We start from the raw sequence: 24,603 nt of genomic DNA, 5'->3' as shown, positions 1-24,603 counted from the left end.
CTTTGCAACAGTACGCAATCGTTATCAGAAGCCAGCAGTAGGATCGAACCGCACGTTACTCATCAATTTCACCCGCCACGGGCCGCGTTCCAGTCAGCGAAATCGACCACCGGACGCGCACTTCCGCATACCTATCTCTGTTCTTCCCTCAGTTCTACACACACATGAGCGGATGTACAATAAGACACCGCAAACACGGTGCCAAGGGAAGCCTAATTTATCTTTTTTTATAAACAAAGATAAGAGACCGCGGTGGCGGTGGCGATCCCGCAACGTAGTATACGCGCCTGCAAATCCATGGGGCGAAATTGTTGGGCCACTGTATCACAGACGCAGGGAAGCCGCCTGTATCATATATACATCACGCGACAAAAGCAACCTGAAAGAAATTCAGCAAAACAGTCTAGCTGCATTATTTTGCTCCAAAACCAAAAGCTGCTCGCCCGACCAATTGCACAATTGTTTGTTCTATTCGTTTTCATTTGCAATTTCAGGTGAAAATTGGCTTTCAGGTGTGTGTGTGTCCGCGCTGCTGAAATGTAAAAGGCGACCTTGGGGCGCTACCAACCACTCTCTTCTCGCTTCTTCCCTCTTCTGCTGCCGCTGCGCGTGTTGGCGCTGGGTTGCGCCAAAAGCGACCGTGACGCGCGCTTCGCTATTTTTGGAGCCAAACAGCGCCAAACGTGGTATGGGTGGTGGTGCCAGCAACGCTGCAACTGCATTGAAACACACAGAGAGCGAGGGCGAGAGAGAGAAGGAGGGGGTGGAAGGAATATTACAAATCGGAAAAGCGGGCGCGAGACGGCAGTGTGGAGAAGGCACGGGGGAATACATTAAAGTGAGGGTTGTTTGGAAGCGAAAATGGCTTTCCCAGCTTTGGGTGCAGTGAGAAAATGTGAAAAAATGGAAAATTCTGCCACCTTACCCTCATTCATTGTAAGGGGGGGTCGGAGGTCTCTCGCACTGCCGGGCGAATGCATTTTGTGTATTTTGTTTTGTTTGGTAGCTTGCATATATTTTCATTTTCTGCCTTTTTCAAATGCATCCACAAAGCAACGAATGTGTCTCAGGTCGTGTCATGCATTTGTGCTCGCGTCATCACATGGCAGGTGGAGCAGCGGAGGAGGGAGGGTCACGGTCACGGTACACGAAGCCCGGCCAGATGCCCAATCATGGTAACTGGTCCTTCGCACGCGGCTTTATACGAGGAAGGAAGCGCGAATGCGGAAAGTGATTCGCTCCTCTCCGGTCCGCGGGTCTAAAAAAAACTAGCTGTGCCCTCTCCGCCCTTGCCCCATCTAAGCCTCACGCGCCCGGTGACATTACCTTTGCGTTAGTTTATTTCCTTTTCGGTATGTTGCCCGCTAAACCGTCTCCACGACCGCGCCGCACCAACAAAAACAGGACCCTTTTTCCGGCCATTCAATGACATCACCTTGCAGTGCAATTGCCATTGCAGGCGACGATGGGAGGGAGCGTTCGGGCCGTCTCTTTCCAATAATGGCACAAAAGCGCGTCGTAAAATTATAAATGTCATCAATTTTATGCAGCAAAAACAAATAAAAGGGACAGATGAGAGGCTAGCTTTAAATGATAGGTAGCGTAAATAAAGCATGAGAAATAGATACCCCGCGTGGGCGCTTGCTGTGTGATTTGTAAGACGCGTTAGGAAAGTGTGGCTATTTTTTTTTTATTGCTCATCAGTTAAAACAAACCCACTGCCCGTTAGTTTTCACTCGCACTAAGGCGGGTCTGGGCCGATCTATTGGATATGCATTCCAATTCGATTATTTTAAAGAGATATAAACGTTTTGCGGCATTAATGCAATTGCTTGCCACATAAGTTTGCGATAAATTCACCATCTTTATCACCATCTGGACACACAGGTCGCAATTTTGCTCAACCGTGGCAATGTGTTAATTCAAATGCAGCCACGAATGCTTTGCTAGTAGCCGATTTACATCCTTGTCCTTGTGGACCATTGTGCGTAACGGGGTGTTGTCTCCAACGGTCGCCCGATCAACGCACCATGTATGCGCTTCGCGCATTAAGCTAGAAAGACTTGCCCCGGTGGTTAAGCAACGAACCTCACCAACATTCGTATTTAAACGGTGGTTATTAAGAGTAGTATTCTGAATGCACCAAGCATTTAAGATCTTAATAAATCTTCGATTTATAATGTTACCACCGTGGGGGGGGGGGGGGGGTTTGGATTAAAAAAATCATAAAATTCATTTTAAAAAAAATAATTAAAAATGGCATATTCATTTTCTATCGAATGACGCTGTTCGGGTTCCAATACAATTTCTCTTCATGTAGAAAATTGTTGGATTCGATTGAATTTGATGCAGACAACTAGTTGAGCTAGTAAATTAAAGTGTTTTTTTTGTGTTTTTTTTGTGCTCGATTGCTGCTATCGAGTTTATTAATGAACGATGCGGAACACAAACAGTTTCTCGTTAATTGGCGTTTTTTTTTATGTTGGCGAAGGCTCTCAAAATCGAGCCACTTCATTTGAGATGGAAACAAAGCATAAAACCCTGTTTTTATTGCAGTTTTTTTTTTGGACACAAATTTGGAAGTAGGCAAAATAGCCAAATAAAAAAAAAAAATTTGACAAAAACAGTGAACCGGAATTTTAAATATCTGCCCAACACGATGGAAAAAAGCAGCAAACCACAAACATCGTGCTTGATTGTTGTTGCTTTGGTTTCTTTTCTTCGTTGTTAATGAATTTAATGGCATTGGAATATCCCCCCCTACAACCCCTCTCAATCGTTTAAAATCACCCAATATATTATACAGAAGGGCTGGTTTTTTTATGTAATTGATTGTTGTTTTATATGCTCCCCTTCCTCTCCTTCTCCTCCCTTTCCACGGGTGTCGATGCAATGGAAGAAAGTAGTGCTGCTCGGTTGGAAAATGGAAAATGGTGCTATAAATGAGGCGCGCCAACAACTCACCAGTGAGCGCAACAATCCGTTCTACCACACTGCATTCCATGTGTGTGTGTGTTTGTATGTTCAACAGTGTGCTGAGTGTGTTTACCCTCTTTCTCTCTCTCTCTCTCACTCTATTCATTTATCTCAAATAAGTGGCGAGAAAAGTGGGGAGAGATGGAACAAAAGGGAAAACTGATCAAGGAAATTGCAGAGAGGAAAAAAAACAATTCCCTCCATCGTTCCACTTACGCGACACACCGAACGATCCTCCTCCTCTCCCCTCTACGCTACAGCTGTGGTGGTAGGAGAGGAAGGAAGTCGATGCTAATCCATCGCGCGCACCGATAAGTTCATATCGCGCTCGGTTCACATTGGCAATTTTCCTTTCCAGTGACGTTTTTTCCCCCCCTTCAAAGGGATTGAAGAAGGGAGAGGGTGTGGCAAAGGAGCGAAGAAAGAGAGGAGGAGTAAAACATGAAAAAGAGTGCGATACAATTGGCGTACCTCTGCTCCGCGCCTTCTTCCCCGGCGATAGAAATCTTGACCAGAGACCACCACGGGGCGCGGAAAACCAGTGTGTGTGTGTGTATGTGTGTGGAAGTGTGGTGTTTGATGGCATTTTCACCACTCTACCAGCGTGTTGGGTTGGAAAAAGTGAAACAAAAATGTGCCACAAACACACACACACGCACACACTTTCGAATCACGCTTTTGTCTTGTTTAGGTAGTGGTGGTGGTAGGAGACCTGTAATCGATGGATGGTTGCAACGACAAGAGAAAATTTCTAAAACATCCCCAAACCAACAACGCAACGCGGGCAACAAAAAAGCAAAAACAAATAAAAAAAAGGTTTGCAAACATAAAACTGGTTTTGAAAAAGGAAAACTAGTATTCTAGCAAAACTGTAAAGAGAAGATACAGGGTTTTCCAATAGTCCAATCATAGCTGTGGGACACTTTATTGACTCTTTCTTACGTGAAATGAACTTAATCTAATGGGAATTTGACTCTATAGCACCCTTGTTGGACAAATCTAATAGGAATTTCTAAGGTGCCTGTCCAAAAAGGTTACCATAGAGTCCAATTTCCAACATTTAAAATTCATTTCCAATTAGAAAGAGTCAAGGAAGTATCCCACTCCTATGAGAACCCCTTGGAAAACCCTGTCAGAAAAATGCAGATGTATCCAAACTCCCTACACGATTATGCAACGATTGTGCACACGTCAACCTGTGCCGCAAACATTAAACCCGCCACACACGATTGTAGCACACGAGTCGCACGCGGCGAGACCAAACAATCTCGGCAGCGCAAGCAGACAAAATCTTTCCATTGAAATGCCAGCCCCTCCCCTCCCAAACAGAAGCCAATAAAAAGGGCAAATTAAATTAGCTAACAATTGGGCGGCGCACATCGAACACGCAAAGAGCGAGGCGCTCTTTGGCAATGGTGCAGCGCATACTTGGTCGGCTCCGGTTGGCAGGGACACCGGAGCAGCATAAACGGAGATTGATTGCAAACCCCTCCTCTCCCCCGGTGGGAAACGAATCTATTCGCGTTCGCGGTTGGTTTGCATCTGTTTCGAAACGAGTGTGTTTGCTTTAATAGAGATGCTTACCTTCAATTAATCGCCATTTTACTCATTTACTCAGCAAAATCAGTTAATCGATCAACACTGGAACTGAATCACTTCCAGACCCAAGGACCAGGTGCAAATTTCGTTCCGAAAACATAATTTCTATGCTATTTCTACGCTGCACTTGTACTGTCGGGTAAGGTTTATCGCATTGCAACCGGAACTGTACCGGCTCTAGACCCGGACCACCGGATCGGTATGAGTTCATTCTAAACTCCAGAACAGGTATGGGTTAATGATGGTTTCCACGGATGTAAAACCGATCCCAGGACCGATGTGGATTCATGATCAGTTTCAGAATAGAAATTGGTTCAATATCAGTTTCAGGTCCGGTATGGGTTCAAGATTGATCCAAGGACCGGAATGGATTCAAAATTGGTCCAAGGGCTATATAGGCTCAAGATCAATTCCAGGACCGGTATGCGTACGTGATAAATGCCAGAACCGGTATGAGTTCATTATCAACTCCAAAGCAGGTCTGGGTTCATGAACCGTTACAGGACCAGCCTGGGTTCATGATCGGATCCAGGTTCGGTATAAGCTCAAGATTGATCTAAGGACCGGTATGAGTTCAAGATTGGTCAAAGGATCGATTATCATGCTCCGTTCCAGGACCAGTATGAATTGGTGTATGGATTTAGGATCGGTATGGGTTCATGATCGGTTCCAGGTCCAGTATGGGTTCATGCACAGTTTTAGGACAGACATAGGTTCAATATCAGTTCCAGGTCCAATATTGATTCATGATCGGTTCTACTTCCGGTATGGGTTCAAGATTGGTCCAAGGATCGGTATGATATCAAGATTGGTGCAAGGACTATGTAGGTTCATGATCAGTTCCAGGACCAGTCTGGGTTCATGATCGGATCCAGGTCCGGTATAAGTTCAAGATTGATCTAAGGACCGGTATGAGTTCAAGATTGGTCCAAGGGCTGATATAGGTTCATGATCTGTTCGAGGACCAGTGTGAGTTGGTGTATTGGTCCAGGATCCACGATCGGTATGGGTTCATGATCGGTTCCAGGTCCAGTATGGGTTCATGCTAAGTTTTAGGACAGACATAGGTTCAATATCAGTTCCAGGTCCAATGTGGATTCATGATCGGTTCCAGCCCCGGTATGGGTTCAAGATTAGTCCAAGGACCAGTATGGGTTCATGACCAGTTCAAGGACAGAAATAGGTTCAATATCAGTTCCAGGTTCGATGTGGGTTAGTAATCGCTCTCAGGATGGGTATGAATTCAGTATCCGTTCCAGGAACTGTATGAGATCATGTTTGGTACCAAATTCGGTATACATACAAAATTGGTCCAAGGAGTGTTATGGATTCATGATTAGTTCCAGGACCGGATACTCTTCGGATTCAGCAGGATCTTTGAAATTCCTTTGCGCAGCCCTGTGTGACCTGGCCAAATTAACTAGTTGTTCTCAAAAGCAAGCCAGAATTTGGACAATCAACACAAGTAAAAGTGTAAACACGACACGTCATCATCCCCATCTCCCTCTGTTCGCACGCACATCCGGCTTCGACTTCGATGGGTGCACCGAAAACTGCAGAAAAAGCCCACGTCTGCACAAAACAACAAGAGCGCGGAGAGAGCTCTCCCCCTCCTCTCCCCCCCGTCGATGCTTCATAATCGATTCGGTCGTGAGCAAACAAAATAAATGTGCCCATTTTGGTATGCGCAAGTGTGACATCACCGTCCCAATCATCATCATCAGGAGACGCGACAAGCAAAGGGGTAGAGGGCATTTTTTGGGCGTTTGGAGAACATTTTCGTGGCACCAGAAAACCAATTAAAACCTAGTTCAAAATAATTGAAAAATGCCCAAAATAACGTCGTAATTCACGTTTCGCATGATTCGACATCTTCGCCTCCAGTCACGTAATTATAAATTGAAATGTTCAAAAAGCATGCACGCCAACACACACACACACTGGCTCCTCTCCTTCATTGGTAAGTTTAAAATAAAAAGTTTAAAGTGTTTGTGACTCATGTAACAATGTTGCAAAACACTGGGGAAGAGAGTAGAGCGATTGCGTCCATCTAAATCAGTTACACTACACAACCAAGTAAGCATAAATACATTTTTAATTATCCGCTGTCAAACCAAGGCTGGGAGGGGGTGAGAGGGAGTGTGGCGGGGGCTAGGTTGGTCCACCTCTGTCCCCCATGTGCGGAATGAAAGCCGCTTAACGAATGGGAAAAACGCCGTGCCAGCAGCGAACCATCGTATATTCGGAAAATATTTCGGTGACAGTGCCGTGGAGGGAAGAAAAGCGACCACCAGACTGTTGTGTTGTGTACAACGCCACCATGTGGTTGCCATAAACACACATGGGTAACAGTGGGTCCGTATTACACCATCGCTGAGAGCGACGACGAGGCGGCTGCAATAATCGTCCGCACGTTCTTGCGGTGAGTAATCGGCGGCTCTCTCACCCTCGATCGCCGTTTGTCCGTCGTGGTAAGGCCGTGATGAGTCATATGGACAACGCCAGCTAAGCGGTTTGCAGCACAGCAGCAGCAGCAGCAGCGCCACAAGTGTGTGCGTACGTCATTACGAGGTTGTACAGGGGTTGCCGGCAAGGATTGAAATCGTGCCGCAATATGTGTTTTGTTCGCCAAAGAAAAACGCCATGATGGTCTCGACTGTCCAAATGTTATGAGAGCGACACTCTCTGGGCAATTTATTTTTACTGTATTCTTACAAGAAAAATGTTAAAATACAAAACAAATCAAACAGGTGTACAGCCACATGTGTGTAATTAACATTGTTAATTGTGTGAAGCGGGACGGAAAGAATGATTAAAACAGTTTTTACGATCGGAATATGTTCGGAACCAGTTCCAAGACCACTTACGTAACCAATTTTGGTTCAGGATTAGTTCCAGGTTTGGGATCAGTTTCAGTATCGGTATTGGACCGGTATTAGTCCGGCAGTCGGGGTATGATCAGATCCAGAGGATGCTATAGCCTTCTAATTGAGCCAAAAATCCCCAAATAAAGTAAACTACATTCCCAAGGTCGTTGTTCAGATTGATGCGATACGACGCATACAATAAGGAACGTTGCGTATAGAATAAAAAAAACTACAACAAGAAGCAAGCAGTGATCCCTTTTTTAATGGAAAATAAGCTTATTGCATCATCGCCACAAACATCATGGCAGATAACGTAAATCATGAAAAACCACAAGGGTACAAGGGTTGTAATTTTTTGGTAGTAATATGCTCACCACCATACAGCACACACCCCCTCCCTCGTCGAGAACTTCCTCAACCGATTTGACTCACAATCGATAGAATAATGATAGAACCATCGTACGCTTGAGAGGATATTGCTAACGACCTCTGATGAGTGCAACCCTGTACGCACGCGGCAAGAAGACGCGCAAACGCACACGACGGTGTCCGTGGCAAAATGCGGAACGGAAGGAAGCGGCTCTGCTTTATCTGCGGTCACACTCTGTTGTTAGTGTGCTCGGTGGGTGCGTTTGAGTGTTTGTGTGCTCTAAATGTACTCTCCTCCTTTCACAACACACGCGGACACACAACACTCGCTGACGCTGGCTGGAACGCCAAAGTAGTAGCTCAGACAACACCTTTTACAAGCAGGAAACCGTCCGTCATCGCTTGGAACGTTCTCTAACCCTGCGTTTGCGTTTGCTAGCCAAGCCGGTTACTGTATGTGCACGTGTGAGAAACAGAAACGCACACGGGGACACATGGGGCGATACACACGCACACAAAAGACGGGACAAATGGAGTGTTCGTGCGCTGTTCAAAAAAGGAAATGAACTTCGATGCGATACAAGCGAGTATATGTGGCTGTGTGTGTAGCTGTGAAGGCGATGACGTCCACTGACCTTTTTCAATCGGGCGACTACTACACACTACGTGCCGGCGCACGCGACCTTCCCTTCCTCGATAACAGCACACACACACGACGTCCGACGTGATAATGAGATCGGATTGAAGCTGGCGCGCGCTGGAAAGGTGTGGACAGGTCGTTGCCACTGACAGTTGCTTTACCTGGGGACCGAGAACCCCATCGCCACAGTGGTAAACGGTGTTAAGATAGTGGCAGAGGCGAGAGAGAGAACCACCTGCTCGGTGCTATTGCTGCTATGGTAGAGTGGTGAAGGTTCGTTCTACCTCTCTGCTTCAAAAATAGCAAACGATCGTCTCCCACACACATATAAGTGTGTGTGTGTGTTTTATAGAGCATAGGAGGGAGTCTTTTGGACGATGTAGAACGAGCCAAAGCAAACGATCATCTAGGCGAATTAGTGCAGACTCAGAATTGGTGCAGACTCGAATCGGATCAGCAAAACGGTGCAATTACACCTTCTTAATTCAGTCGTATCGCCGTATCGGCAGACAGCAGCTCTTCCCCAGAGCGATGTACTAGGATAGTAATATCATCTGATGTCCCTCACATCCCAAATCCAACACCGAAAGGAACTGAGGAGCAACAATGATCAAACGACCAAAACGACAGCAGACGACATTGGACAAGGTCGTCTGTGCGCCATTTCCAGGAAATTCCTTTGATGTTTTCCAATGAAAACGTCGCCATAAAAGTCGGCAATACTGCGTCATCGTGGCCAGACCACTAATTGATCTCCTGAATAAACAAATAAACAAAAGCTGTGCACTTCACTGGGGGCCTTTCTGGCTGCCTGGTTGTACAATCTGGCACATCATTTCCGACGATGAGTTGACACCAGATTGCGAATCGGGTTTATGAATTAATTAGTAAACATTTTGCTTGCATTGATACCATTACCACGGTTGGTGTGGAGAAGTGTAGTGCCGTGCTTCTTGATTTAATTTGAAGATTCGCAGAATCTGCAACATTCAGCACGAAGAGCGCCCAAAATACTGCTGCTTCTAGTGTGTGTGTGTGTGTGTGTGTGAGTGTGTGTGTGTGTGTGTGTGTGTGAGTGTGTGTGTGTGTGTTAGTGTGTGTGTGTGTGTGTGTGTGTGTGTGTGTGTGTGTGTGTGTGTGTGTGTGTGTGTGTGTTAGTGTGTGTGTGTGTGTGTGTTAGTGTGTGTGTGTGTGTGTGTGTGTGTGTGTGTGTGTGTGTGTGTGTGTGTGTGTGTGTGTGTGTGTGTGTGTGTGTTTGTGTGTGTGTGTGTGTGTGTGTGTGTGTGTGTGTGTGTGTGTGTGGATGGGGACAGTTTCTGGGTGTCTGGGACGGGGAGACCCCCAATAGGTGGCATGGAAAGAGCAAACACGAAAAAAAGGAAATCGTTTCACCTCCGCCTCCAAGTGGTCGATTCCTTTAACCGGGGGCCTGCGACACACACACAAAAAAGCAGGCCGCGCGGGCGCGCGTTGTGTGTGCGTTACAACTTAAAATGGCGATCTGGACCTCTTCCATCCCTCATCCCTCGCCCAAGACAGGGCGACCGCCCTCGGCCAACCCTCGGCCATTTGCGCCCAAATGCAGGGGCGGCGTCCATAATAATTCTGCTGCTCACAATGAGCACGGCGGCGAGCGAGGGAGACACCATCATTCAAGATCGGGCGGCTTTTTTTTTCGCGTGGGCATCCGCTCCGTAACCTTCCCATGGATTTCCTGGCAATGGAGCCGCGCTTCGTCGGTGGCGATATCCGAAAGCAATGTGTGCATGTGTAGTTGTGTGTCTAGTGGACACAGTTGCGAGATTTCCGCACAGATGTGCTTTTGCCCGGAGGTTGCAGCTAAAGCGGCCACCAGCTGTCTCTCTTCTTACACGAAGGATCGCACTTTCTTTGGGGAGCTATTGCAGGAGTGGAGAAGATACCAGAAGAAGAGGAGCTGCCAGCTGAGGAATGGCAGCGTTAAAACCGACGCTTTTGGTGACAGGCAGTGACAGGCGGCCAAGTAAAGCTTTGCCGGGGACAACGACAACGACGACGACGACGACCCCCACGCAATCGCGAGCGGTTCGTTCGAGTGTGTCCATATACTCAAGGCGATCGGAGGAGCCACCCCCCCCCCCCCCCCCCCCCCTCCCGAAGCATTGAAACTGAACGGACCTGAAATTATAAATGTGATACAAAGCAACGAAGGTGTGTGTATGTGTGTGTGTATGTGTGTGTCCAGACATCAGAACGAGTCGAGATCAATGCACCGAAAAGGTAGTAGAGGTTTCTACTAAAATCTAGACAATCTTCCAATAATGAAGAATTCAGCGAGTGACACCTCAAAATCGTGGGCTCTGAAGATGAATCAAGAGCTTGAAGGATATCGTTGAAAAAAAAAGTAGAACCGAGATAAGCGAAAATGTGCTACATCTTCTTTCTCCCCAAATCTTCTTCAAGATACTCTACACACGCCACTCCGTTAGAGCTTGGCAGAGCTATTTCATTAGTTTTTAATTACTCGCACTACTACCTGCAATCACCTGCGTGGCCGAGACCTCACTATTCACCGAGACCTCACAAAACTCGGCGGATTCTCTTCTCTCTCCTCGTGTGTCTGTGTTTTTGTGGTATGTGGCGCATGGAGGACGCCGGGCTATTTATAGTCCTTTTTTAATGCCGGTACTGCCACACGCAGCAGACACACACTACTACAGTGTACGCGAAGGCTGCAGCAATGAGAAGCAATGGCCGAGAAGGCGCATTTACACGCCGGTTAGGCTTTTCCTTCCCACTGTTTTCTAACTGTGTCATGTGATTCGGTGGTCCGCCGCCATGGTCATCCTTGCGCTTCTGGATTGAAAAATCGATTGGCGTTTGCAGAGCGCACTGGTTTGTTGTGTGCTTTTGTATCGAGTGTTTGGCATGGTTTCATGCCGGCCAACTGTCAAGCTCCATAAAACAAAATCTGACTGTTATGGTGGACAATCCCCCAAGACAAGATGCCCGATCAAACGAATACGAATTAGATTCCCCTGTTTATCAACAAACAACAAATTCTTCCTACAAAGACCAGCTGGCGTGCAGTATAAAACCAAAGAGAGGACCTAATCAAATTCCGTATGCATCAGCTTCCGGCTACAGCGACATGGCTTTGAATGGAAGTTTTCGTCGGTATTGATTCCGACTAGATCCGAAGTTTTCTGGAACCGATTTCGAATAGTAGGTCCGGAATCAGTTTCCGGAATCGATTCCGGAGTCGGGTCCGGAATCGGCTCCGGAATCGAAATTGGCACCGAAATCAGAATCGGCTTCGAAACGGAGTTGGTGTTGGCATCTCCTTTAGAATAGGCGTTTGAGTCCAATGATACTACGTATTGATAGCTGCAGATTCCCGGATTAATTTCGCTTCTGAAGTTTCTTATTTCAATTCAAGAACTGAATCTCTTGTCGGAGCTAATTCCATTTCTGGAGTCAATCCTGCTTCCGTTACCGGGGCAAATAGCGATTCCCAGGTTCCCAATTCCAATTCCGGAGCCTAATCTGATGACGGAATCGATTCTGGAGCCGCCTCCGGAATCAGAATCGGGTAGGTCCGATTGCGAGTTCTCACCACTAGTAAGGCGCTCTCACGTCTGCCATTTCACACATGTCCTACGACAACGCTGTTTTGTCGATGGTTGTTTGCGTATGTTACGCAGCAATAGTGCAAAACCCAAAACCTCAAACGACGAACCGAATCGTGTGGGACGACGTGGGAATGATGCACACGCAGAGGAGAGGCGGCTTGCTATCCTCGTCCCTTTCGTGTGCTGCAAGCAGCGTACGGGCAAAAGGGAGACTCCACGCGACAAAAGGGCTCGGCGCAGTGCGCCAACAGTGCAACGCGAGAGCGATGCAGGCGGAGAGTGAGACAGCGCGTGTTGCTGTGAGACACGACAATGCAATTGCAGGTTTTTTTTTCTGGAAGATCATGGAAGATTGTATTTATTTTCGGGGGCCAGCGAAAGATAAAGCGCTGAACACTATCTTACGGGCAATTCGGGAGGCAAGGAAACAAGGAAGCAGGGTTGGGGTAATAAAGGAGGATTTTGATCAATAAAACAGCGGCACTTACCATCGCTACGCGTAATGTAGATGACGCTTCCCTTCTCGAACATCTCCATCTTTGCCGGGCGTTGAGAGCGAATTTGGTTATTGGTTTGATTGGTAGTCTCGTTTTGGTGAGTGTTTGTTGTTGTTGTTGTGGTTGCTGCTGCTAGCTTGGCTGGTTGCAGTCGTTGTGTCGTCGCGATTTACGGCTTTCTCAAAGTTGCACAAAATCTCCGCACATACAGCACACACGTGCACAAAAAGGACACCGAGAGGCACGTTCGCGCGCGCACACATACACACACACACACAAAGATACACTGAGAGACACGTACACAAACACACACACACACAGGCACACACACACACGCACGCAGCTCACTCACTCACACAGGACACTTAAAAGCGCACCACACCACTACACCCTGGCAGCAGATGGTGCGGTTTGGACTGGTCGGATTGTAAAACTTGCGGGTCAGCAGCTGTTGAGGGGAGAGACGATAAGAACAGTAGGGAACGAGATATCAATTATTAGTATTTAAAAAAAAACACACACACACACACCAATACACTAGCAAGAGAGTCGAGAATGACGTCAAAACATCAAGGACCTAACCTGAAAGGTCTACAAAAAATAGGAAAATAAAGTCAAACAAAGCGACACAATTTGGCGTTTATGTTGCCCTGGAGGCAGAGTACTTTTTTGTTTACGTTTTTTTTTTTGTTATGGCTGTGATAGCCACGACCCCCCCAGGGAAGTGTATTTGAAGGCAAACAAGCTATTGTGTGATGTTGATTCGTTTGATGTGTCTAGTTTGATAATCAAGTCTAGAAAACGGAGTGAACGACTCCGGACAACTCCCTACTGCCGACGATTCCGGCCGGAACTAGTAGTTCCTATGATACCGAAGACGAAATTGGAGTCGTGAGTGCACTCCAGCGAGTACATCGCTAGTGTGAACATTCCGAATCTAGCACTGCAATATCTGTGGATACGAATAATAAACTGCCGAACACAACAATTTCCAGTACATTTTTGTCCCTCTAATTAGGAAAAACTCTCAGTTTGCTATAGCAACCGTTAAGGCTGCATACTAAATGTTATGTCTCTTTCTATGTTTTTATGGACCTCTCATTCACTTTCAACCTTTGTAATTTGCAAACCCCTCTTATTCCACAGTCCCATCGCCTATCAAATAGGGACTTAAGTTAGCAAACCCCTATGCAAAAAAAAAATCAACGAAGATCCTTGAATCCTTGGAAATGATCCCGTTCAAGGGTGCTCCGATCGCACAAAAACACACGAAAACCACCGGCATCGCTTACTGCTACTGCTAGCCGCCACCAGCGGACCATGCGTGGCACCGAAAAACCCCCGGCATGGACAGCGGAAGAGTGTACTCTGGCGCTACCAACGCCAGCTCCAAAATTATTTGGTTACTTTTGCGTTGAATCTGAAAAAAAACCGCGATTATTAATTCCGTAACGAACGTGTCAAACTGTAAATTCGCGAGGTGCGCGATCACCTTAAACTAGAAACCGGATACGCTGCGTGTAAAAAGCGTAATAAATATGCGTCACAAACACTGACACACGGCACTCACGCGTACGTACACTTATGCACTAATTATCCTCGGAAAGGATACACTAACACCCTAAAATTGTATGGTCTTCCGGGGGTATAAAAGGGACCGAACTTCCAATAAAGATGCATTCGGATTTTGCAACGTCGAAGGCTAACGTTCACGGCCAATCTAATGATCCCCGGGAGTAGCGAAGGGATGCATGGAACCGTCTGTGGGCAAAACTGATCGCGTTCAAGGACGCTGTGATTGATAACGATGATGATGCCAACTGATACTTCTACCAGCCGCGGAAGGGGGGGGGGGCAAGATTCGATGCTTGCCACCGAAGGGATGACCCTAAACCCCGCACGACAGGACGAAAGGAAAGCATCGGTGTCATCAGCATCGTATCACCATGTTTTTCGCAACCATTTTGTCGCCGTTCCAATCACGACCATTTTTACGACCAGCACACCACCATCGTCCTTTCACAGCTCCGTCCCTCACAAGTCCCGAACAGTCGAAGGCGGCGGCAGCAGCAGCAGCAGCAGCTGCTCAGGGATGCCAACACATGAACACACACACACACACACACACACACACATGCACAGGCACACTGCGTGTACGCGTACAGTTAGTGGCAAATGTGGCCGAAGCAGGAAAATTCATCACCACATCGCACCAGCACCAGAGTGGAAAGCAGCAAAATGGTGGTGGGGGGGGGGAGGGAGGGGGGGGGTTGTATTATAGCCATCGCTCCCGAACCAGCTGGTTTTCTCTCCAGACCAGCGCGTCCTTTGGGCGAGCTGGAAAGAAAAGCCGCTACACACTCACACACTCACACACACACACACACACACACACACACACACACACACACACACACACACACACACACACACACACACAACACGCACACACAGAGCAGACATGGAGGAGAGCGCCATCATTTGCTCGCTTTTCTTCCCGTCCATTTTGGGGCACACGTTTTTCTCTTTTTGTTGTTTTTCTTTTGCCGTTTTCTTCTTCGGCGCCTTCTCACGTCCATGGTTGTATTTTCCGGTGGCGGTTTTTTCTTCTTCTCCATTTTCCATTTCCCCCAGCAGCAGCAGCAGCAGCCCGTTTGTGAGCGGTGGCAGAGGGTTGGGGGGTGGCAATCGGGAGAAAAGCCAGCGGCGCCCCACAGCTGCTCCACTGTGTCGCTTTTCCCACTCACACACACATACACACACACACACACACACTAGGGGATCGCCAACGCACCCAAAAATCCAACCGGTTGCGAAGAGACGAGGGCCGCAGGGAGTGGGACTGGCTGAGGACGGAAGAAACCATGCAAAAAAGAATCCATCCGTTCTGCCCCATCTCTGCAACCCTGTGTGTGTGTGTGTGTGTGTCGGGCCAATGAATGGATTTGGTGCGTGTGTGTGTGTGTGATGCTGGATTGTGTGCGGAAGAAATACACACACACACACACAATGGAGTGTGTGGTGTTCTGTCATGGCGAGAATGCAGAGCGCACTCGAAAGAAGAATGAAATCAATCCGCCGCGAGCTACTTTTTCCTTTTCCCCCTGTTTGGCTACCTGCCCGCTACCAACAGCCACAGCCACACACAGCCACACACACACACACACACACTTCCAAACGGAGCGGAGGGGCGATTTTTCCTGCCTGGAAAATGGCGCACACACACTCACACACACACACGGGTCGGTGCCAGGATTTGTGCAAAATGTTCCTGTTCTGGCTGTTCCCGACCGACCGACTTTTACACACAAGCGCACAGAACCATGGCAGCCAGAGGTACGCGAGAGACTTACCGTTTGCTTCCTTGTTCACTTGCGTCGACCCACATCTGCCTGGTTTGAGGCGTACGAACAGACTGCGGCTGCAGCGCTACCGTTCCGGTGCTAGACCAAGGTGTATGCATGTGATTTGACAGCTCTCTCTCTCTCTCTCTCTCGACTTGACAGCTCGGTTTCGACAGAGCTCCGGTGAGCAAGGTGGCTGAATATATGACAAGGTGAGGTTGTACAGAGACCAATTGATATTTCTCGACTAGAAAGAACTGGCTCCGTTGGCTCCGTTATTAAAATCCCGGGTTGGAGTGGTGCGGAATATTGAAAATCCTATACAAAGCCTAGCAGATGTCGCCCACAATGTCGCCCAGCAGAAGCGATAAAATTTAACGTTTTAAAAGCATACACCTTGGGCTGGACGCAGCGAGCGCACGGCGCACTGTCTGACAGCTGTCGTTGCGTTCAAATTGCGTCACACACACACACACTGAAATGACAATTCAAAATGAAAACCGTTTTTTTCAACCACCACGCATCGTTTTTCTCTGCCAGCTTGTACGTTGCGATTTGAATGAAGCAGAGTACATTTTTTGTACATTCATTTCACACGAATTGATTGGTCCTGTGCGGTGCTTCTTCATGTTGACTTTTCGTTGCTTTTATGTTTTTAGGAGGGTGGCTTGCAAGGCCCCTTCCCTAACCTCCAGCTTCGTCGTAGGGCTTACGTTAGCTGGATTTTTATTTAACCATGCAACCCATTCATCCAAGGGGTTGGGTTTCCCCGTATATCCAAGCTTGAATAATTGGGAGACATGTTTCCGTTCTGTACGACAGGGACGCATTGAGTTGGAGCAGGGGATGGAGAGCCTATGTTAACCTTCTACGGGTTCCGATCAGCGAAATATTGCTACCACACAGCCACCAGATCAATGCGACGAACACGAATTACCTGCTTGCCGGAGACTCAGACCATCTGGGAAGCAGTGTATTTAGTTGACGGCGACAATCGGTTAGAAAAGGGACAATCGTTACTTCGGACAACGTCATTAGCAGGGAAATCCTGGGACGCTTTGTGCAGGGGAATCATTATTATAGGCTTCACCGACTGCTGACAACGCGAAGACTTCAAGCCCGCACAAAATGTGAGATACATCGTACATTAATTCGCCTGGTGGTCCTCTACGGACCAGATCCTCCAGACCATCTTTGGCTGCGGTGTATTCGAGCATGGAGCGTGAAGGAGAAGCATGAATACGATGGTTGGGGTATGTTATGAGGAAGCCGGACTCATGCCCCACCAGGAAGATGTTCGACAGCGATCCCCAGTTCGGCATGAGGCGCACGGGAGCACAGCGAACTCGATGGCTGGATCAGGTTTGAGGCGAGACCTGTCAGAGATCGGGTATCTGCATGGATGGGAGGCTGCAGACGGGGACCGAGAACATCCTGGAGAATGATTGTTGACCGGGCCATGTCACATCGACGTGCTCTATCGTGACCAGGTCAACAAGAGAGAGAGAGAGAGAGAGAGAGAGAGAGAGAGAGAGAGAGAGAGAGAGAGAGAGAGAGAGATATTAGAAGTTTCGTACGGATCTTCATTACCTATGGATTGATGTGAATGATATCGCAATAAAATGGTCTCACGGGGCTCGATTATGTGATATGTGCAACAAGAGCCGAGAAGTCAGTAGAAACAAAACAAAAAAAATCGCGGAATTCAGCTGCGCCTTCTGCTTTGCGCGGTAGTTCATTTCCATTTTTTTCCAGGTGTGTAATTCATAAAGTTCATTGATTTCATTTTCCTATTTCTCTTTGTAATCCTTCCTAACTAGCGAGTTGCAGGAATTATGTACCGTGTTGCTATCTTTTCTTCGCTTTTGCTATCGCTTTCATTGCTCATCACTTCTTGAGAAGATTGTTGGGAGAGGGCGGGTGTGGGTGGCCAGCAGCACCCACTTTTGGCTGCCAGAATTGCTAGGACATTAAACACGCATGGCTTGCCTCCACGGTTGTTATTACTTTGTCCCTACTGTGGCGAGTACCGCCTGCTAATGATTCCTAATTTCTCCCGTTATTGCCAGCAGTATGGTTTTGTATCAGGTGTGTGTGGCTTGTTAACACTATATTCGTATAGCTTGGTCAGTTTTATCCTGCGCACCTCCATATCGCTGTGTGTGTGTTCGTTCTGCGTGGGACGCACCCTAAACAGGAAGCAGAGCGTAAGCGGGGGGGGGGGGGGAGGAGAAGAGATAGCTGCCTGAATTCACATTCCTTATGCAAAAACGATCCTACCCTAGTTATCCTACTCCTTTAGATCATTCTATTATATTGTGTTGTTTCCTGTTGAGCGAAATTTAATCTCTTACCACCCTGCTCTCCCTCTCTCCCTTCGTCTGACGAGTTTTTTGTCTTTCTCTCTCTCTCTCTACTGCAAACCACGAATTCAACGAGCATGAAACTTAGAATTCAAATGTAAAGCATCTCGCACATTGCTTCCCGTTTCACAGCAAAGCGCGCCCAGGCTTGGATCCTTCTAACGCTTTTGCTGCACCGTGAGGATTGTTTTGGTTGTGTGTTCGGTTGTAGGTGGGGCTGTGGGCACGTGCGTGTGAGTGTGTGTGTGTGTTTCATGTTCGACATGGCCGACCCCGCTTTGCTTTCCCTAATGCACAGCGCCAGGGGTTATCTACTATATTGGCTACTTAATCTTAAAAGAGCGCACATCGACACACGCACACACACACACACCCCACTCGCTCGCCACCCACACCCGCGCCTAATATACCGTACAGTGGTAATTTGCTTTTAGTTTGCTTGTTTGTTCCACGTGTGTGTTTTGTCTGTTTGCGTATTTATATCCCTTCATTTTTTTGTGTTCGGTTAGAAAAGGCACAAAACCACTGATTACTTTTACTCGCGCTACGGAAGCGTGTTTCTTCCGCAGGCCTCCGCCCCCCCCACCCCCTTCTCTAATACACGCGTCTCTCGTATGCTGCTTGTGAGGAGACGGTGATGGGGGTTTTCTCCTACTGCTTTTCCCTGATCATACGAGCGCGCTAAATGTTTACCTCCCCCCCCTTTTTTTCCTACATCACATCCCATACAAACTGCCTTTTATGAAACGCGATCAGAGCCAGCAATTTGTTTAAGTCTATAATTGAATTAGTTATTCTACATTTCTCTACCAGCCAATACCTCTCCGTTTGTGTGTGTGTTTGTGTTTATCTACCACAACAGTACAGCGCGTAGCATAAATAACCGTTGAGCGATGAACCGAACGGGGAAGAGATAAAGAGATGTGTACACGCACAGGCACACACATACATGACTGGGGTACGGGTGGGGGTGCGGTGCGTATGATGTTATTTTGGTAATACTTTCATTCACTTGTCGCTTTCATTCAGGATGATAAAGACGTAAAACTGCCACGTCAAGCGTCTACTCCAACCTCTACTGTCTTTCGCCCTTCCGCTTAACTTTTCGCTGAGATACTGGTTCGACCGATTGTCCGTGGAAAACGACGGCTTTCGGCGCACGCTGCCGGGTGCAAAAAAAAAAAAAAACCGGTAAACAAAGGCGAAGGTGAAGCTTAAAAGGCGGCCCGGGCGGGAAGCCGACACGCCCGCATTTGGAGCGTTAAAGGGGAAAGCCATCGTCCAGTGCGGGACTGATGCCGCCGTTCGGCTTGCCAACAGTAACGCCGCCTGCTCCCGCACTAACGCTGCCGCTGCTGCGGTCACCGGTGCCATCGCTGGTGGTGGTGGTGGTGGTGATGTTGTTGGATTTTTTGTGCTTCTTCGACTTGTGCGCCGAGAGCGACTCCTGCCCGCTGTCCGTGTTCGATTCGCTGTCGCTGTCGTCGTAGCTGCTCGAGCTGGAAGACGAGGAGCTGGAGTTGCTCGAGCTGTCCGACGCGACGCCCGTGCTCTGGCCGAGGTCCGTCTCGGACGCGATCTTGGCCAGGTCCGGCTCGACCGCCTGCAGCACCTTCAGCCACTTGCTGGACAGCTTCGGCCGGCCGCGCACGGTTTTGTGCCACACCACCGGGAAGTTGGTGCGGCTGCAGAAGTTTTGCGTCACCGCGACGGTATCGTCCAGGTTGAGCACCACGTGCCACCAGCCGCCCGGGACGAACACGGTTTCGCCCGGTTTTTGCAAAATTTCCAGCTAGATATGGGAAAGAAAAAAAAAAAGGATGATCAGTGGATTTGTTTGAAAGGGTTCTCTGCATGCACACAGCTACGGTACCGGTTTGCAGTCGGCCGGCCAGTCCGGCTGCTTGGTGCGCGGATAGATCAGGCTGAACCAGGTGATGGCTTCGTCCCGCTGCTTGCCCCCGATCGAACCGGTCACCTTGAGCAGCTCCTTGGGCGTGTGGGTCGGAAACAGGCACCAGCGCTTGTGGCCGTGCACCAGCGCGTTCCAGGCGCTGGTGCCGAGCGGATCGATATGTATGCCGGTGCCGGACCGGGCCGGACCCATCACGAACCAGCGGTACGGTGGCCGGCGCACCTCGCCCGCATGCTTGAACAGATCGTCCCGGAAGTAGAGCGGCACCTCGTAGTCCTCCAGCAGCTTCCGGCGTCTGTGGTGCTGTGGAAAGCAAAGCAACCCGCAGCGCACGTACGGTGTATGCAGGTAATGGGTGGAAGTCGCGCGGTCGGGGTTTTTTTTTTTTTTTGGGTGGACACCTACCTCACCGAAGCTGCTGTCGAATATGTAGAGCGGGCTGTCGTCCGTGGTGGTGCGCATGTACTCGACGTAGTACTTCATCTTCATCTTGACGCTGTAGCCGTCGTTGTCTTCGCCGCACTTGAACTTCTGGTTCCGGTACTTCTTGGCCAGCCGCTCGAGCGTCCACTTGTGGCCGGCCCGCCACCCGTCCTGCATGCCCTCGATCACGACCGGCTGGTAGATGCGCTCGAACCGCTCGATGAACTCCCGTGCGCTCACCTTGTCCACGTGGATGCGCTCTACGTTGTCCTCGAACTTGCTGAACGTCTCGAACGTTTGATGGTAGCCCAGCTGCACCCATGCTGATCGGTCTGACAATTCTATTTTTTTTTTATGGGACAAGAGAGAAAGATGGAAAACGCGAAAATTTAAAACAGTGTGATTATTTTAAATATTTATGACAATATCAAGGCATAGCCGCTTCTTTTCTTCTTCAAGAAAGTGCGATTAGTCTGTTTTGTTCCCAGGACGTTTCTTTAAAAAAAACCATTTAAAATGGCAGAATATAAATAGTATTTCTTACATTTTATTACACTTGGTGCCTAGTGCGATTTAAACGGTCTACTCAACTCGAATTAAACGCAAAACACTTTCCAGGAGCAACTGAACCATAGGTCTCTACTCGAATCGAGTTTGCAAATGTAATAAGCTTAGCAAACAATGTCCAATCCCAGTACAAAAAGTTTAGGGTGGAATAACGACCTACTAGGTAGGTGTCCGGTGATATTTTCTATTATCAAGCACCAAAGCACAGTGGAGAATCTACTGTTATGATCAGAGGTGAGACTCAAACAGTTGGTACGATCATCACGTGTTTGGTGCATGATTTTGCGCAACCAAGTCTTGGTCAGCCACCTGGTTGCGACATTTTCAAGCATGTGATTGGTTCACCAACTGTTAGAGTCTCACCTCTGATCATCTCAGAGTCAGAGTATCGCGTTGGACTCAAGCATTCGCAGGTCGCGTTCGGCCTGTCATGACGCACTTTCATTGAGTACCAAGCGATGCGCATCAAGCTACCACGGATATGTTCATTGTTTTCGTTGGTGAACATCTCGTGATGCTCATGACATTTTGCAGCACTGCCTAAATCAAAAGGGCACTTTTCCTTCTATCCTGTAAGATTTCATGTAATCAAACAATATCCGAGTAGCATTGGTGTAGTTAGGCTATTTTACAAGGATTTTAACAAACGATCGGTTTCGACAGCGTCAGTCTTGCATCTGCTTCGTCGATTCTTCGAGATAGCAACAGTTGATGTACAACACACACACACACACATTACGGCCTGTGCGCTTTCCGAAGTAGAGAGCAAAACTGCAATGAAAAATAATTCATTTAAAAAATATGCCACATTTTAATGCTCCTGTGCTTGCTCAAAAAAAAAGAAAAAACAGAAAAGCAAATACCACTACTTTGAAGACCGCTTTGTTTTTTCAAATGCAAACCGGGGCAGCCCTGTCTGCTGGTTGGTGCGAATGTTGTGCGAAACGAACCATCCAGAAGGTTTTGAGCGCGCGCAAGGTGGTGTTGTTTCGATGGCGGGGGAGCGCAGGGTGCATTTCAAAGTCATCCGCCAGCCGCTGATCCTTCTTGAGAAACGTCAACACACACACACACACACACGCACACCAACATTCTCGCAGAGAAATTGCAATGTGTTATGCATGGCAGGCGGCTGCTTTGTATCTTTCGTGTGGATTCCCCGGAAAACGGGAGCCTTCGAACGGCAAACCCGCGCTCGTCGCTCTCCACCCGCAGCTCTGTCCCATTCACAATGTAAACCATTCACCAATGCACACACACACACACACACACATACACACACACGGAAAGCAGCTTCCCGATGCCATGGGGTACGTACCAGGTCTGGCTTTCCGCTTTACTTCCCGGACGCGTTTACGGGTACGATGGGACAGCTTGACGGGTTCGGCCATCTAGCGCTACTCGGTGCCTCGGTCGTTCTCCGGCGGTCGTCTGATGGTTGCCGTTCACTAGATCCAACGCACACGCACACACACACACACTTTCCCGTTGATCGATTGCACACTGGGACACTGGGGCCGCTCGGGCAGTACGGTGGTGGTGGAACGATGACGCGCGGCTAATTGCCCGCCTGGCCTGTCCGCGCTGAAACCACCTATCAGGGGATGCTCCGGCAAAAAAAAGCGAAAACCGGATGGCGCGTGGGTGCGTGTGTGCGTGCGCTTGAGAAGAAGGGGAGGGAAAGAAAAGCGGAACGGAAAAACGAAAACGGAAAAACCGACCGGAATCCGGACCAGACAGAAGCCGCGCCGCGCACACACCGTAAGTTGGTAAAGAAAAGTGTTTGCACCGTCGGTTCTGCACGCCCGGGGTTCGAAACTTCAGCACGCACGGCTCACGCTCCGTTGTGTCGGGCGGTTGGAGTTGCTGTGTGTGTGTGTGTGCGTGTGAGATTTTTGTTGTATTGTGTGTGCCGTTCGCTGTCTGTTGAACAATTTTCACTAGAATGCTTTGATCGGGTCCCAGCGGCTGATGGCGTCTGTCACAGCGCGAACGGCGCTGACAGTTGACAGGCTGGATCAAAGGGATGGCGGTGTGCGTTAGGCAACTGTCAGAAATGTACGTCCGCGTCAAAGACAATTGAATTTGACGACCATTTAACGGCTCAGTATTGTGTTTTTTTTTGCGACGTACGCGGGCAAATTTTGGATTGTTTGAGAATATCGGAGCAATTATCGTTCTCGCCCTAATCGTTCTACTGTCGCCTTTTGCCGCACGAACCAGTATGGTGAATGGAAGAAAACGGTTTGACCCAACCGCTTCAAATGGAAGCCCATGCTCGGCTGGTTGTATAAAAAGAACTCTTCTCTTTCACACATAGGTTTGTGTCCAGGCTAAATGGCGAGGGGAAGTCTGAAAACTGTAAACTGCACACCAATTTACTACAATGCACGTGAAAAAAAAAGATAGACAAGAAATGTTGTTTGCATGCCGTCACAATTAAATGCCTCAAAAATCGACTCTTCGAATGGAGTGCTTCAATGCAACGAGACGCATTCCGGCCCCGTGTGCGGTGTTCACACGCATTGCAATCTGTTATACGTGGTTTTGTTTTTGTCCAAAGCACAACAAAAAAAAAAAAAAAACCCACAAACGAACTCGCGGCGGTGCTGCGAAAAACGAGCCTACTTTATAACAGCTGTAGAACAGTTTGGCTGCAACTGCTACCTTTGATATTTCTGTAGTCTTCACGGTACCGAGCATGGATTATTTTTACTTTTTCTGGTGGTTGAATTTCAAAACTAGTGACTACTGTACATCCAAGCTCACTAGTGATACAGGCAGGCCTTGACCGACAACGTTGTTGTTGTGCCAAATAAGAAGAAGGTTATTAATTATTGTGCTATTCATTGAATGATTGATATTTAATACATACTCGCCCTGGAATTGATCTTGAATCCATAACGATTCCGGAACTGATCACACATTCATACCGGTTTTGGAACTGATACTGAACCCATGCCGGTCCTGGAACTGATACTATACTCATACCTTTCCTGCTCCTGATTCTGAACCTATACTGGTCATGGAACTGATCTTGGGCTCCTACTGGTCTTGGAATTGATACTGAACTGAATTGGTCCTGGAACTGATTGTAAACTTATATCGGTTGAGGAACCATTCACTATCCCATTCCAGTCCTTAAACTGATCGAGAAGCTATATCGGTCCTGGAACCGATCATACACTATAACTGCATCTGGACCAGTTGCGCATTAGGAACAAGTCATAAGCCTATACGGAATCAGTTCCTAAACCACGATTGGCTACAAACCATGTGCATCACTGGGGCTGGGTTTCAAGGACGAGTCTCAGAATCAGATCATTTAGCAGGTTCTTTAAAGCTAGGACCGGAATAGCCTCGGGACAGGTGAGCGAGGATCTGCGAATGAGATCTAGATCCGTACCTGTACCGAACCTGGGATGGGTTCGG

General features: G+C 48.1%; 2 protein-coding genes and 1 long non-coding RNA gene across 8 annotated transcripts in view; 1 reads left to right on the top strand and 2 right to left on the bottom strand.

Annotated features, from left to right (window-relative positions):
• Positions 1-16,038, bottom strand: part of LOC1272103 (kinesin-like protein KIF2A) — a 38,571-nt gene extending 22,533 nt beyond the window's left edge. For 2 of the 6 annotated variants that reach the window (XM_061644542.1, XM_310979.6), the window contains exons 1-2: positions 15,913-16,038; positions 12,551-13,007 (exon numbers count right to left, since the gene is read on the bottom strand). In XM_061644542.1, the coding sequence (XP_061500526.1) occupies positions 12,551-12,599 (49 nt within the window). In that variant the 5' untranslated portion in view covers positions 12,600-13,007; positions 15,913-16,038. The other 4 variants (XM_061644555.1, XM_061644549.1, XM_061644553.1 and 1 more) reach the window with 4 other exon arrangements.
• A 1,569-nt stretch (positions 16,039-17,607) lies between these two features.
• LOC1272104 (bifunctional arginine demethylase and lysyl-hydroxylase PSR) lies at positions 17,608-23,146 on the bottom strand. Its single transcript, XM_061648906.1, has 4 exons — positions 22,490-23,146; positions 20,587-20,945; positions 20,140-20,484; positions 17,608-20,058 (listed from the first exon to the last, which is right to left on the bottom strand). The coding sequence occupies exons 1-4, from the start codon at positions 22,560-22,562 to the stop codon at positions 19,528-19,530; spliced, it is 1,308 nt and encodes a 435-aa protein (XP_061504890.1). The 5' UTR covers positions 22,563-23,146; the 3' UTR covers positions 17,608-19,527.
• Positions 20,782-22,031, top strand: LOC133391944 (uncharacterized). The gene is made up of 2 exons (XR_009765374.1): positions 20,782-21,405; positions 21,552-22,031. It is a non-coding gene; the product is annotated as an uncharacterized LOC133391944 (long non-coding RNA).
• Positions 23,147-24,603: the final 1,457 nt, after the last annotated feature.

Source organism: Anopheles gambiae, chromosome X (genome assembly GCF_943734735.2).
Source record: "Anopheles gambiae chromosome X, idAnoGambNW_F1_1, whole genome shotgun sequence".
NCBI lineage: Eukaryota > Metazoa > Arthropoda > Insecta > Diptera > Culicidae > Anopheles > Anopheles gambiae.
The sequence above is the reverse complement of the archived record's forward strand: the minus strand, read 5'-3'. Positions and strand labels throughout refer to the sequence as shown.

What these genes read in the sequence shown, in the direction of transcription:
- LOC1272104 (XM_061648906.1), bottom strand. Translation starts at nt 22,562, where the DNA reads ATGGCCGAACCCGTCAAGCTGTCCCATCGTACCCGTAAACGCGTCCGG. An exon ending in TCGACAGCAGCTTCGGTGAG is followed by an intron (nt 20,485 to 20,586) that starts GTAGGTGTCCAC and finishes TGCTTTCCACAG; the next exon opens with CACCACAGACGCCGGAAGCT. An exon ending in GGCCGGCCGACTGCAAACCG is followed by an intron (nt 20,059 to 20,139) that starts GTACCGTAGCTG and finishes TCCCATATCTAG; the next exon opens with CTGGAAATTTTGCAAAAACC.